A 13671-nucleotide genomic window follows, 5' to 3' on the forward strand; every position below is an offset into this window, starting at 1 on the left:
CTGAAGAAGTTTGCTTACTGTCAAGGGGTGTGGCTGAGTGATTTGTGTACCAGATAAGAGGTTAGATCTAACATCTGATCTTACTGCCATGATTTTGTATGACATCACTGTAGCTTTCTCTATATTGAGTCTGTTTCAAAATGCTTCAACTTGCAAAACTTGGTAGCTTCTTTCTGCTTTTGTTCCTCTCTCATTTCTGTGGCCGGCATCTTCAACTTCTGTTAGTCATGATTCAGCTTATAAACACCTGAAGCTGCTACATCACAAGGTCTTTCAAGGTTTTTTCCAGACAAGAGAGTAGGGCACTATGCACTGCTGGCAGTATGTGCTGCTTTCCTCCAGGAAGCTGTTTCAGAGATTGTTTTGATTAAGGCTTATGAGATAATTCATCTTTCCACAGTTCTGCAAGCCTCTCTCAGCATTCCCACTAAGAGAGGCCCCAGAAATCATCTTCATGACTTTTAAAATATTTTCAGAGAATCATCCTGTTTGTTTTTCCATTGTCAAATCTACCACTTTCTGTGAGCTCAGCCTATAAATCAAGGCCATTTTTCTCCCACTGGTTAATATGAACCTGGTAAATCTCTCAGATTCCTTCTATGAATTCTCAGTCTCCACCCAAACTTCTTGTGCCCTTAAGAATGTCCTTCCCATTAAGTGAGGGGAGCAAATAATTAATTTACTTTGTTTCCCTTTGTTGTATCTCAAGCAAGGAGGGATTTGATTCAGGTTGTCTTTTTGACAAGACAGAAATATGTCTTGACAATGAATAGGTGGGTATTAAGAATAAGGAGTCAAAATCTCTTAAAGATTTCTAGTGGAGTAAGAATGTTAACAGCAAAGAGGCTTCATCTGTCCTACTGACTCTAGAAAATTTGGACTAGCCAGTATGACTTCACACTCACTAACAAGAATTCCTAATAGCTCTTTCTGCTGGAGGCTGTACTGATAATAGGTGAAAACCGGATGTTTGACACACTTTGAAGGGAATGCAGATTACTGTCCTTCCAGCACCTTATGAGGTGGGCTATCTTTTTGTTCTTTTCTCTACTGCCTTTTTAAGCTCTGACTGAAAGATGGGCACCCTTTAATAAGCAACTGGTTACTGAAGAAAATACCTTGATAGCTTATGTGTAGCTCTTGTATTCTTGTGTAGGTATCAGCTATGCCTACCTATGCCTTCCCAGCCTGATGCCAGCATAAAACACAGGAGTGACGACTTGGATTTGTGGCTATGGAGCAGCTTGTGGGATCAGTACAGCTCTGTTCTTGTGGAGCACATTTGTGTGCTGAGCAGCTGTTCCCATCTTGGAGGAAATAGGCAGCTTTAGTTTGCTCCATCAGCTGCTGTCCTTTTGCTGATGTCTTGACTAAGGGTTTTGGATAACTTTCAGGTTTAAAGAAGCCCTGACCTCAGCAATAATTTAAGAAATTATATAATTAGGGTCCCTTCCAACCCGATGCAATCTGTGGATGTTTGAATTTTGGGTAGATGTGTCAATATTTTTTGCTGGTGGTTTACATCTGTAGATGCAGTAAGGCTTTAAGGCTTTCATTCTGTAATTACGAAGAGGTGGACTGGGACTTTTCTCTGCCAAGGATCTGCTGAAGAGTCAGAAGGTATTGATGATAAAAACTCGATTTACACTTTTCATTTTTGATCATACAGAACATCTGCCAACAAATGGGTGCTGGAGAAAATGGGTCAAGGCTCTTTGTTGTTCTGGGCTGTTTTACAGGCTACTGTCCTGTATCTTGATCGTGGGTTTTCCCCACTTTTCTTTGAATGCATTTTAAAAAATTGCCCTCCTAGGATACAGCAGGAAGTGTGGGTTTCAGGGACATTATGTCAGTGACATTTCTCATGTGTAGCTGGGAAATTGCTCCAGGTACTCCATTAAACAAAAGACAACACGGAGAAGTATGACTGGTTTTAGGTCTTGCCCTTTAGTTTCCTTCATCACGGTTCCACACAGCAATCTAACCTTGTTTATCCAAATTCTTTGCAGATGACGGTCTCTATTATAAATGCCTGTATGCAGCACATTTCATTTTGCTAATGCTGCTTGCAGCCTTCAATATTTGCTTTTCATGACTAACCCTGAAGGTTTGTAATGCCTCGCTTCTCTGTTTGAATTGGTTATGGCTGTGAGAGGTTTTGAAAATGCAGGTTATTTGCATGGCAGCATGTTATTTAAGAGACATCTGGACAAACAGAACACCCCTATTTATAAGCTGATGGCCGTGTGAGAAGAAATTTTGGTTTGTAAATCAGTCAACAGACTTCCATGTACACAAGTTTCATACTCTTCAGGCTGTGAAATTAGTCTTAAAGGGAGGATTGTCCTCCTTTCCCTGTAAGGCCACATGCATTTTCTGAAATGTAAAGATGTCAGCTCTGACGCAGAACGTCCCTGAACCGTAGTTAGCTGGGAGGCTGGGAGAGTGGCTGGGGGAAGTCTCGCTGAACGCTTGCCCTTTTCCGTACTCTTTTCTAAGCAGCTGCTGCAAATGATACTTGCCCAGATGAAACCCCAGCTGGGTGTGGTGTGGCCATCCATGTCATCTGAGCGGGGAATTTCTTGGCTGGGTCCTTACCCTACCTAACTACAGACGTGCAAACTGATGTTCCCCCGAAGAGCACAGTGTTTCTCCTTTTCTGTGTGTGCCAGGAACCTGAACTCTGGTAAAAGCATTTCTCACTGTAAACCATTGGTTTGTTCTTACATGGTTAATCTTGTACAGTAGCTACTGTGGGAATCCTCAGAAGCCTAAGCTGGGCTTGATGGGAGCCAGACAATGTATCTAACAGCTCACCCACAAATTACCTGCTGGAAAATGATGTCTGTGCAAGCTCCTTTTCACTCAGGCAGTCAGGCAAATTGGCCCCCAGTTGCTGCTTCAGTCTGGACCCTGGGAGTCTTTCTCAAGTATTTCTCTGATAAAAGCATGACAAGCAGTGTTTGTAGGAGAGTGGTTATCTGAACTCCATGTGAGAGCAGCTACCTGGCCAGGGAAGAGGGCTGAAGCTGTGATACAGGGGCTGCAGCAAATACGTTACAGAGATAAAGCACACTTCACTCTGTAAGAACTGCGGCAGCAGAGTTTAGTCTTTGTTTCTACCATGGTGTTCTCCCTGCTCCTTCCCCACATAGAGGCTTTATTGCAACACTTCTTGTCGCCTCAGACCTGTCAGTGTAAACCAAACGTCTGGAAAACAGTCTGCAGCTGCCCTGTCATCACTGGCAACACTAAGAGATCTTAGGTGGGGCAGGCTGCGGCCCTGGCTCTTGCAGTGAGACACACTGTGAGTGTAGGTAGTCTGACAGGTTCATAACAAGGACAGGGGAGTGTCAGGTTGCCCCTTCATGCTAAAATCAGACAGTAATTGAATTGAGTGACATTTACAGCAACAAGCTGTAAAAGCTGGAAGCTTTTGAAATCCTGCTCTTGTACACACATAGCTGTAAACAGCTTGCCAGCAATAAATCTTGCATTCAGGTGGCCCGGGAATGGTATGGGCACGTCTAAATAGAGTTCACACAACTGAGAGCCAATTGTAGATAAGCTGTTTAGCATTGATGTAATGCAATTACTTAAATGTCCCCGTGGGGAACAGTTCATCTGAGAGCATGCTGCTAATGACAGATGTGACTAAGATCTGTCCACGCTATCAGTTGCTTTTGTCACTGACTGAAAGCCAGTGACATCAAACGGTAGTGCTGGTAGCTAGAAGAGCGTCAGCAAGGCTCCAGCAGTTTCAACACGTTAAAATTGCATCAGCATTTTGTGATGGTGGTAGGCTTGCACTACCTTTGTCATCCTCCACTGAGGCAAGCAGCTCGATTCCTTCCCCTGTTCCCCAGAAATAACAGTCGTGGTTTTGAAATTTGAGTTGATACGTGCGCTGGTTGTTGGGAGGATGTGATACAGTGATTTGATTACAGCTAAAGGGTGGGTTTCTTTTTTGATCTCATCCAAACACAATGTTACTCAGCTGGTGTAGAAATAACTAAATCTGGAGTGTATTAAAATAAACGTAATGCTGATTCCTTAGATTTCTTCTGAGCATTCTTTAGACAAGGCTTTCAGGAAAAAAAAATATCTCTAGGAAGACTTCTGGGGTATTACTTTAAAAATCCTCTTAGACAACATGATTATCCATAGTAGGCAGTGTTCTCAAAACCACATGTAATCCTGAGGGAGTGTATTTTAAGACATATGTATTTGTTTAACTTGAAGCATCTCAGGATACATGCAAAACAGTGGCAATCAGAGGTTAAATGCATATTAAGTCATCTTCTGGTGCAGGATCATTTCCTTCCTTTGCTGTATGCCCAAGTGTCTAATCTGTTCTTCGTTTGAGTGACTCAAGCCGTTAAGTTTTCCTGGTTCCTGATGGAGATTCTTTCCTAGAACCTCTTGGCTGTTACTGGAAAATGTTCCTGCTCATCAAGCTGAAAATAATGTCCCGATCTCCTACAGATCCTAATTTTGCTGGGTCCCCTGCTAATGCTTCTTCCCTGATCAATTCTTTACTTTGTATGGTCTTTTAACACTAGCAGATAATAGTAACATAGATGCCTGTAACAGGTTTAATAACAAAGCACTTTTCATCCAGGTATTTAAAGCATCTTACATATATGAAGCTTCCCAGCAGTACTGCGAGCCATTAAATGTGTTAATGGCTTTATTTCGTGGAGGAATAATGTCACATGGAGGAAGATGGTAATGAACTACATAGATTTTTACTCTGAAGAGCTTCTTTTTTCTTGCCTATTTGGGGTATGGTTTGTAGCTGCTATTTCCAGAGAATAAATGTAGAATAATACAGAGAAAAGGGCAGGTGATAGGTGCAGAGTTTGAACATTATATTTGGGGGGGGGAAAAATCAGTTATGAAAGAACCACTAGCAGGCATGAAGACAAAAGTGGAAGGAATGGGAGGATGATTTTAAGGCCATTTGGTCATATTTTGATTAGGTTTGACTAAATCTAGAAAATTTAACATGCACCCAGGTGTTTTCAGAAGGATTCACTGAAGTGTTGCTGCCCAGGAAGTTGGCCATAAAGTTATGCTGGCTGTGACGCAGTGTTTCTCCATGAGTTACAGCTAACTGCTCATTGCTGCGAGAGTTGCATGGGCTGGTACTGCTGGAGGTGATGATGGTAATAGGCTCCAAAGAACCCGTGGCCTAGGTGGCAGGCATAGGAGTGGTTGTGCTATAGGTATGACCATTCCTGTGGAGTGTGCAACACTGAAACTATTTTTTTTTTCCTCCCAATGCTGATTTGAATGTCTAAAGTTGCCCACTATGCCAGATGACTAGGATTCTTGTTGCACAGAAAAAGAGAAAATTAGTTTTCTTCTTTGGGTCTGGACAATTGCTGTGTCTTCAGATTATAGTTTCTCAGGAGACAGCAGAATTCCTTTCTTAAGAGTTTTATGTTTTAAATAGGGAAGAAAAGGTAAGGTAGCAGACACCTACACGTCTCATGTTGAGGTGGCGAAACCTTCAAGTTTCTATCCATTGTTCCTTGTCTTATTACTGTGCACCACCCCTCAGATACTTGTAGATGTTGATGACATCCCTTCTTAGTATTCTCTTCTCAAGACTAAACAGCCCCAGGGATCTCAGTCTCTCTTCACAGGGGAGATGCTCAAGTCCCCTGATCATCTTCAAGGCTATCTGTTGGACTCTCCAGGAGGTCCCTGTCTCTCTTGAACTGGGGAGCCCAAAACTGGACACAGTATTGCAGGCATGATCTCACTCATGATGGGAAATGGAGTAAAAGAGAGAGAGTGCCTGTCTTGTGGGTGTAGATCAGATGTCACATTCTTTAATGCTGTACTTTGGCCATTTACTTAAAATTTCCCATCTGAACAGTCAGTTTCATGCATAAAGACATAGTCCTCTTCACTGTCCATCACATTCCATTTTCTCCTCTGGGTGCTTTCAACATTTCCCTTTATGCTTTAATGAATAATTCTCCTTAGTCCTTTCTCAAGTCACCAGTGTTAGGTATTTAATAAGCCAGGAAAAGAAAAGGAGGCTGAGGGGAGACCTCATTGTTCTCTACAGCTACCTGAAAGGAGAGGCTGGTGCTGGTCTCTTCTCACAGGTAATCAGTGATAGAACAAGGGGGAATGGCCTCAAGCAGTGACTGGGCAGGTTTAGACTGGACATGAGGAAAAAAATTTTCACAGAAGGAGTGGTCAGGCATTGGAATGTGCTGCCCAGGGAGGTGGTTGAGTCACCAACCCTGGATGTGTTTAAAGATGTGCTAGGGAATCTGGTTTAGGGCTGAACCTTGTAGAGTAGGGTTATTGGTTGGACTTGGTGATCCTGAGGGTCTTTTCTCACCTGTTTCTGTGATTCAAAGAACTTGCCTCAGCCCACCAAATGTGTCCTTCAAACTCAGTACAGTGTGGTCTGTCACTGCTCCTTCAGTGAGATTTAGCTCTCTGATGGTTTTGTGCACAAAGCAATTTGAATTAATTATTCTCAACATTTCTGCATAACACTTTATTAAAAGGTTGCTGAAGACTAAATATGTTAACAAGAAACACATGAAAAATGCATAGCACGTGGAACAAATAACTGCCTCAGCCACAAAAATATGTTGCACATTTTCATTTCGAATGTGCAGAGTAGAGAAGTGCAAAAAGGGGGGAATTTCTACCAGGCGCTTCCGCTAAACCTATAAACAGCGAAATGCAAATGGGCTCTTGGGAGTGCTTAAGATATAATGCTCCTAATATTTAAGTAATTAAAAATACATCTTGTGTTGTTAACAGTAGAATTATTTATTATGTGTCTTCCTAGCTTAAGTCAGTCAGTCGCTGCGTTTGTCTGACACATTCCTAAGCAGCAGTGCTTGGCTTCGGTACCCATTTCAATGTTGTGTAGACTGAATTAAACCCTTGGAAGGTTAATACGTGGTTACCAGAAAGGTTTTATAAAGGGTAATGTTTTATTGAGTTTTGAAGAAATCCAAGGGCTTATATAGCAAAAAAAAAAAGAAAGAAAAGCCTTGTTACTTACTGTGGATTGGATTAGTTGGCCTGTTTGTTTTCTAAGTCTGAACAGCCATGGGGTGTAGCTTGTTTTGCTCTCCATTCAGATTGCATCCAACAGTGCGTCTTGGACACTGGAAAAATTCGAGGTGATACCCTCCTTGATTTATAACATTTTCAACGTCTGAAAAGCAAGAGACTGGTTATCTCTCCCTCCCAAACACTGCTGAGCACAAGCTGCTGAGAAAGGCAAAGACATTGATTTCAGGTTCTGATTTCTAGAGCCAGCCAGCACCAAAACAGCAACTGTGACTGATGAAACTTTAGTTATTCTCTGCCTGCCTGGTGGGCTGTGAGGAATGGCACCATAGAGCTTTAATGCTGCTTTTTTGGGGGCTCATTTCTAATAAGCATTGTATTATTTTTTTTCCCCTCCCTCCCCCCACTTTTAGACCCAGATGCAGAAGTTTGTCTGCATGCTCTGCGGCTCCTCCAGTCTGTGATCCTGGAGCCGGAAGTGCTAGCCAAGGCAGCCTCTGAGATGCGAGATACTTTGCCGTTTCAGCGTATCGTTGCGCTGTCCAAGAGCCGCAATGCAGATCTGCAGACACTTGCAAAAGAACTACTTGAAGATCTTAAAATACTTGAGTATGAAGCATAGAACTCCACGACACCGAGCTCTTGTGTCTTTCCTGTGTTTTTACGCTGCAAGAGTTGTTGGAGATGGACCTGATTGGGGGTAAAAAACAAACCCTGTGCCTAAGGTCCTTTGGCAAAATCCTTCTCAGAAATTAGGTAACTCAACTGAAATAGTACTTGGGAAAACGTGCTGGGTTTTAAGTGCCCAAATATAACCTTAGGTGATGTGGTAGGGATGGGGCAGGCCTAATTTCTTTGAGTAGGATTTTGTTTATAATGGGTTTCCACGATGATCCAGGTTGTGTTGTCTGTTTGCCATATATAGGGAGTAAAGTATTCTCATTCATTGATGGCACATAATTCATTGCAGGGGTCCATCCTTAAGAATTACCGTGATACTGTGAGGAAAACTTTGTTGCTTTTCCTGACTCTGCTGTCTTAGAATGCATCCCGAGTTCCAGTTTTATTGTTGTTATTTCTCACCTGTCTTCTTCTATTCTAATAAAAGAAACATTAAATTCTTGAGCGTGTGATGGATTCTGCTTTCAAAATTTGCCTTCAGTTTCCCTCAGAGTGCAAGCTGACCCTGCCTGTGGCTGCCAGGCATGCTGGAAACTGAGCCTTTGTGTTTTTGCAAAAATGCTGGAAAAAAGGGGAAATTAATTACTGCTGTCCATGGTTCCTTGCTGTGCGCTGAAGAGGCTGAAATGCACCGCTTCCCTTGTAACTGTGGTGTTTGTTAGAGCTTCTGTGTACAGTTTGCTTCCCTCAGTACGAGGTACAAAGTGCTGTGTGCTTCACCCTCCTAGAATTTACACATTTTTAATTAAAAAACAATAGTGCCAGTTTCTGTAGTTACAGAAACACAGACAGTTAAGTGATGGCTGGAGCACTTCTATGAAGGCAGGCTCAGAGAGTTGGGGTTGTTCAGCCTCGAGAAGGAGAGGCTCCAGGGAGACCTTACGGCAGCATTTCAGTATCTGAAGGAGACCTGTAGAAAGGCTGGGGAGGGCCTGTTCAGAAGTGCTTGTAGAGATAGGATGAGAGACAACGGTTTTAAACTGGAGCAGGGTAGATTTAGGTTAGGCATAAGGAGGAAGCTTTTTGCAATGAGGGTAGTGAAATACTGGAACAGGTTGCCCAGAGCTGTGATGGAGACCCCATCACTGGAGACGTTCAACATCAAACTCAATGGTGCCCTGAGCAACCTGATCTAGTTAAAGATGTCCTTGCTCACTGCAACAGGGAAAGACAAGATAGGGTCCCTTCCAACCTGCTGCATTCTGTCATTCTGTGCTATTCAGGGGTACAACAATGAGAAATGCAACACTGTGGGAGCAACTTTTTCCATACCTAAGTTAGGGTACCACAGCTGTGAACCCAGCGTGTTAACAAAATGCAGTGTGGACAGCACTACGGTATAGGTCATCTCCCATTAGGCTGTTTGCAGAATGGTGAATCTTCAGAATTAGAAAAGCAATAAACCAGCTTAAAATTACTTTAAATAAATGGCTCAGATGCTGCAAACAGCATCAGTCTGATTTGGGACTGTCTAAAATGAAGATTAAGATAAAGATCTCGCATACAGGAAAGGGTTTGCATGGGATTCTGCTGTGTCTGATTCAGCACTACATTGGGTTTACCACGGGCAGATTTTTTGAAGGCTTTAAATCTTGGGATTTGTTTTCTTATCTTGATACCCTAGTTAAGCCTCCTAGAGTTTAATCCTAAAGGGATCAAAAGAATAATTGGTAATTTCCTAGAATACCAACTCATTAAAATACTTAGAAAGACTGAAGGGCTTCCACTTTTCCATTTAATGGGTACCCGCTCACGAAAGTCTTTCATCAAACTTTTAAAAGCCAGTAAACAACAGAAAATAAATAATAAAACCCAAACCCAGTAGTTATGTGAATAGAAGAACTGGCAAAGCCTTGTGGCCTGTGGATTTGAGATATTTCCCAGACCTTCTCCCTGAAACCAAGTCCCCCCAAAGGGCAGTAAGTACGGGGTGCATGAGCTGAGAGTGACATGGACGCTTGCAGCCAGGTTAGGAGGCTGTGGTGATGGGTTGGATAGCTGCCACCAAGCACTGTGTACATCAGTGGCAGCTTTCCCTTTGTGAAGCTTTTGATGTTTTGGGGGTTTTTTTCCCTTTTTTGCTGATGTTGCCCTGGCTGGTGGTGGAGCTTGATGGAGCTTAATTATGTCTGAGAAGTCTTCTCCCTCTGTCAGGTTTGCTGGGAGCTGACTGATAGCGACTGGCAGTGCAACTGCACCTCATTTCCATATGAAGTCGCAGTATCACAGTGTCGCCAAGGTTGGAAGAGACCTCGAGGATCACCGAATCCAACCTGCTAAGTTTGAGAAATCCCTGTTTGGAGGAGAAGAGCTTTTTAAGTTTTTTATTGGTGTTCATGTGCCTTGTGCCAGAAAATAGGTTGTTAGGTAACTGTGTACCTCTTTGAGTCTCCTTCTCCCTTGACATGTGGGGGTTTTGGACAGTTTATGAATAAAAGTTTTTTAATAACAGAATCACAGAATGTTAGGGGCTGGAAGGGACCTTGAAAGATCATCCAGTCCAACCTCCCTGCCAGAGCAGGATCATCTATACCAGCTCACACAGGTACACATCCAGGTGGGTTTTGAATATCTCCAGAGTGGGAGACTCCACAACCCCCCTGGGCAGTCTGTTCCAGTGTTCTATCACCCTCACAGTGGAAAAATGTTTCCTCCTGTTTCCATGGAACTTCCTATGCCTCAACTTCCACCCATTGCCCCTTCTTCTGTCATTGGGCATCACCCAGCAGAGCCTGGCTCCATTCTCTTGGCACTCTCCCTTTACATATTTATAAACATTAGTGAGGTCACCCCTCAATCCTCTTCTCCAAGCTGTAGAGCCCCAAGAGCCCCAGCTCCTTCAGTCTCTCCTCATAAGGGACATGTTCCACTCCCCTAATCATTTTTGTGGCTCTGTGCTGGACTCATTCAAGCAATTCCCTGAGGTCCTTCCTGAGCTGAGGGGCAAAGAACTGGACACAATATTCCAGGTGGTGCTCCAAAACTTAGTGTGTCAAATCTGTATTTACAAAATTGAGCAATGGATGGTATACAGAGCACAAGATGACACTATAAGGTGTTGCTGCAGCTAAAGACCAGATAACATACACCTTATCAATCTGCTTTTACTTTGCTGTGAACTTTCACTTCAGTCTGAAACTGTGGACCATTGGGAAGTTTGCTGGGGTAAAATCAAGAGTCCAGCACATGCTTGGGAAAACGCCAGCTTTAGCATGCTGCTTTTGCCCTATCTTATTGAAAAGTTTGGGATTCTTGTGTGCAGTAATTCATTAAGTGAATTATCTGTAGTAGTGGCTCATTAGGTGCCTTGCTTGCAGGTGAACTGGTGGTTATCACAGTCAAAGCACTAGTTTTGCTAGCCCTATTCAAAGTCCAAAGTTTCTCCATTGTTGCCATTTCCTCTGTTGCACCATCTCCAGCGTTTCAGTGAGGAAGAAAACATGACTTTGGTGTTACTTTGAGATTATCAACAGTTACTCCAGATTTCATAGAACCATTGAGGCTGGGAAAGACCTTTAAGATCATCAAATCCAACTGTAACCCAATTTCTATGATCACTAAACCTGAAGTGTCCTGAAGTGCTCCAGGAAGGAGCACATGTAGGAAGGCTCTGCAGAGGGATCTGGACAGGCTGGATCAATGGGATCAGGTCAGTTGTATGAGGTTTAACAAGGCCAATGCTGGGTGCTGCTCTTGGGTCACAACAACCACATGCAATGCTACAGACTTGAGGCAGAGTGGCTGCAAAGTTGCCTGGTGATAAAGGACCTGGGAGTGCTGTTTGACCACTGGCTCAGGCACCCAAGAAGGCCAACAGCATCCTGGCTTGTATCAGGAGTAGTAGGACAGTGATCATGCCCCTACTCAGCTCTGGTGAGGCTGCATCTCAAATACTGTGTTCAGTTTTGGGCCCCTCACCACAAGAAAGACATTGAGGTCCTGGAGTGTGTCTAGAGAAGGGCAACAAAGGTGATGAAGGGTATAGAGAACAATGCTTATGATCAGCAGTTGAGGGAACTGGGATTGTTTAGCCTGGAGAAGAAGAGGCTGAGGGGATATGTCATTGCTCTCTACAACTCAAAATCTCAGGGAGATTCTGAATGCCCCTTCTCTGGAAGTGTTCAGGGCCAGGTTGGATGAGGACCTGAGCAGCCTGGTCTCATGGAAGGTGCCCCTACCCATGGCAGGGAGATTGGAACTAAATGATCTTTAAGGCCCCTTCCAACCCAATCCATTCTATGAATCTATGAATTGTCCTGTTGTGGTTGTTTAAGAGAGGGAAGTAAGTCAGAGGAAGAATGGGAGAGGATGGCAATTCATTCATATGGCCACAGCTGAACTTTCAGATGATTTGATTTGAGCTGGTTGCAGCAGTCATTTATCTGCTCCTTTGGGTTAACATTTGCACTTGTGATACGTGGTGATTAGCACAAATCGGACTTCAGAACTGATAAGATTTTACAAGCCTTGCAAATGTTGTGTGATTCATCTCTGCTGCTTACAGTCTGACAAGGATTCTGGAGGGAAGGAGAAAGTTTTATTCCTGCCCAAGGCATATGCTGCAAGTTCAGGGTTATGCAGAGCATGGCTGCCCCTTCCCTTCCATCTGATTTTCAGCTGTGTCTGGCCACGTCTGTGGTGTTCTGTGGTTAATTGTCCTGATTTATGTGCAGGGACTTTTGCAGCTGCTAGTTGCTTCTCATCCATGTGAGCTGCAAGCTACAGCTGATAAAAAGTAATCTGAAAACTCTTGAGGTCATAAGGATTTTAACTTCTCCAATGCTTTATGATGACCTTTACAACCTATAACTTGCTGGGTCGGAAACCTTGACGAGACTTTGACCGCATTACCGTTCTGGACGTGATTTACAGCGCTATAATTTTTATTGTGGGCGCGACCGCAGTGAAAGCACTTCTGCTGCCAGGTGCTCAGTCTCATTAAATGAGTGTGGTTTTCATTTTCTGTGCTCTCAGGCATGAGAGGCAGCAGTCACTGAGGGCAAGGCTACCTGTGGGCCTTGGCGAGGGCAAGATGTTGTGCGATCGGAGTGGTCCTGCCAGGTGGATGGGAAAACTCGGGTCTGACGGAGCTGCTAAAGACGGTGCCACCTGGGGCAGAGACAGAGGAATTTGTTGGGTGTTAGGAAATCAAGTGAGTTGTTTGAAACTCTCTGCAGAGAGATGAATGACTCCTTCAGTAGTTCTGTCATTGCTGAGGTCAAATAAAGAGCAGCAGTTTCCCTGTCTTAGCACAAAACAGAAAATGGAGAATGTGGGGGAAAAAGCCCAGGTCTTGGGTCTGTGCTCCTTCCTCCTGAGCAGGATATGGGACCCAGAATCAATTTCAGGGGCACTTTGGCTTAACCATAGCATGTATGAAAGCTGATGAATGCATCCCGCCCCTCACTGCTTGCCAGCATACACAACTTCACCAGAGGACTTGCTGCTGTGGTTCCTGGCATTCTTACAGCTGTTGTAGGGCTGTAGAACCTTGAGTGCAGCACAAGGACAGGTCTTCAGGAGAGGTTCTGCCATCTTCTCAGCCAGTGGGTTTCTGGGAGCTGCTGGCATGGGGAAGAGAGTGGCTAGCATTCAAAGCCTAAGGAAAATCAGGGCCTCATGCTGGGGTAAAAAATCCTTCAAGTCATTGTGACAGGAGTCTGGATCTGTGTCAATACTCCTAGGCATAGAATCAGGGAATGCACTGGATTGGAAGAGACCTCTGGAGATCATCTTGTCTAGCCCCCCTTCCATGTGCCAGAACATTTAGTTAGAGGTGGAAGACCTTTAAGGTGATGCCATGGTGATGTTGAGGAGAGAGAAAAGCCAGGAGGATGGATCCTCAGACTGACCTAAGTGGGGAGTAGAGCACTGGGGTGCTGAGGGCAAGGAGGTCTGGTGTCCCACAAGGCAGTGCCATTCCTACCAAAAGGT

At 43.9% G+C, this 13671-nt stretch overlaps 1 protein-coding gene across 1 annotated transcript in view; it reads left to right on the forward strand.

Moving 5' to 3' along the window:
* Positions 1-7692, forward strand: part of HSF2BP (heat shock transcription factor 2 binding protein) — a 31184-nt gene extending 23492 nt beyond the window's left edge. Inside the window, exon 8 of the mRNA XM_054165928.1 lies at positions 7470-7692. Coding sequence (XP_054021903.1) covers positions 7470-7678 — 209 coding nt within the window. The 3' untranslated portion in view covers positions 7679-7692. The remainder of the gene's footprint in view (positions 1-7469) is intronic.
* The last annotated feature ends 5979 nt before the right edge of the window (positions 7693-13671 follow it).

This window comes from Dryobates pubescens, chromosome 12, assembly GCF_014839835.1.
Source record: "Dryobates pubescens isolate bDryPub1 chromosome 12, bDryPub1.pri, whole genome shotgun sequence".
NCBI classification, from domain to species: domain Eukaryota; kingdom Metazoa; phylum Chordata; class Aves; order Piciformes; family Picidae; genus Dryobates; species Dryobates pubescens.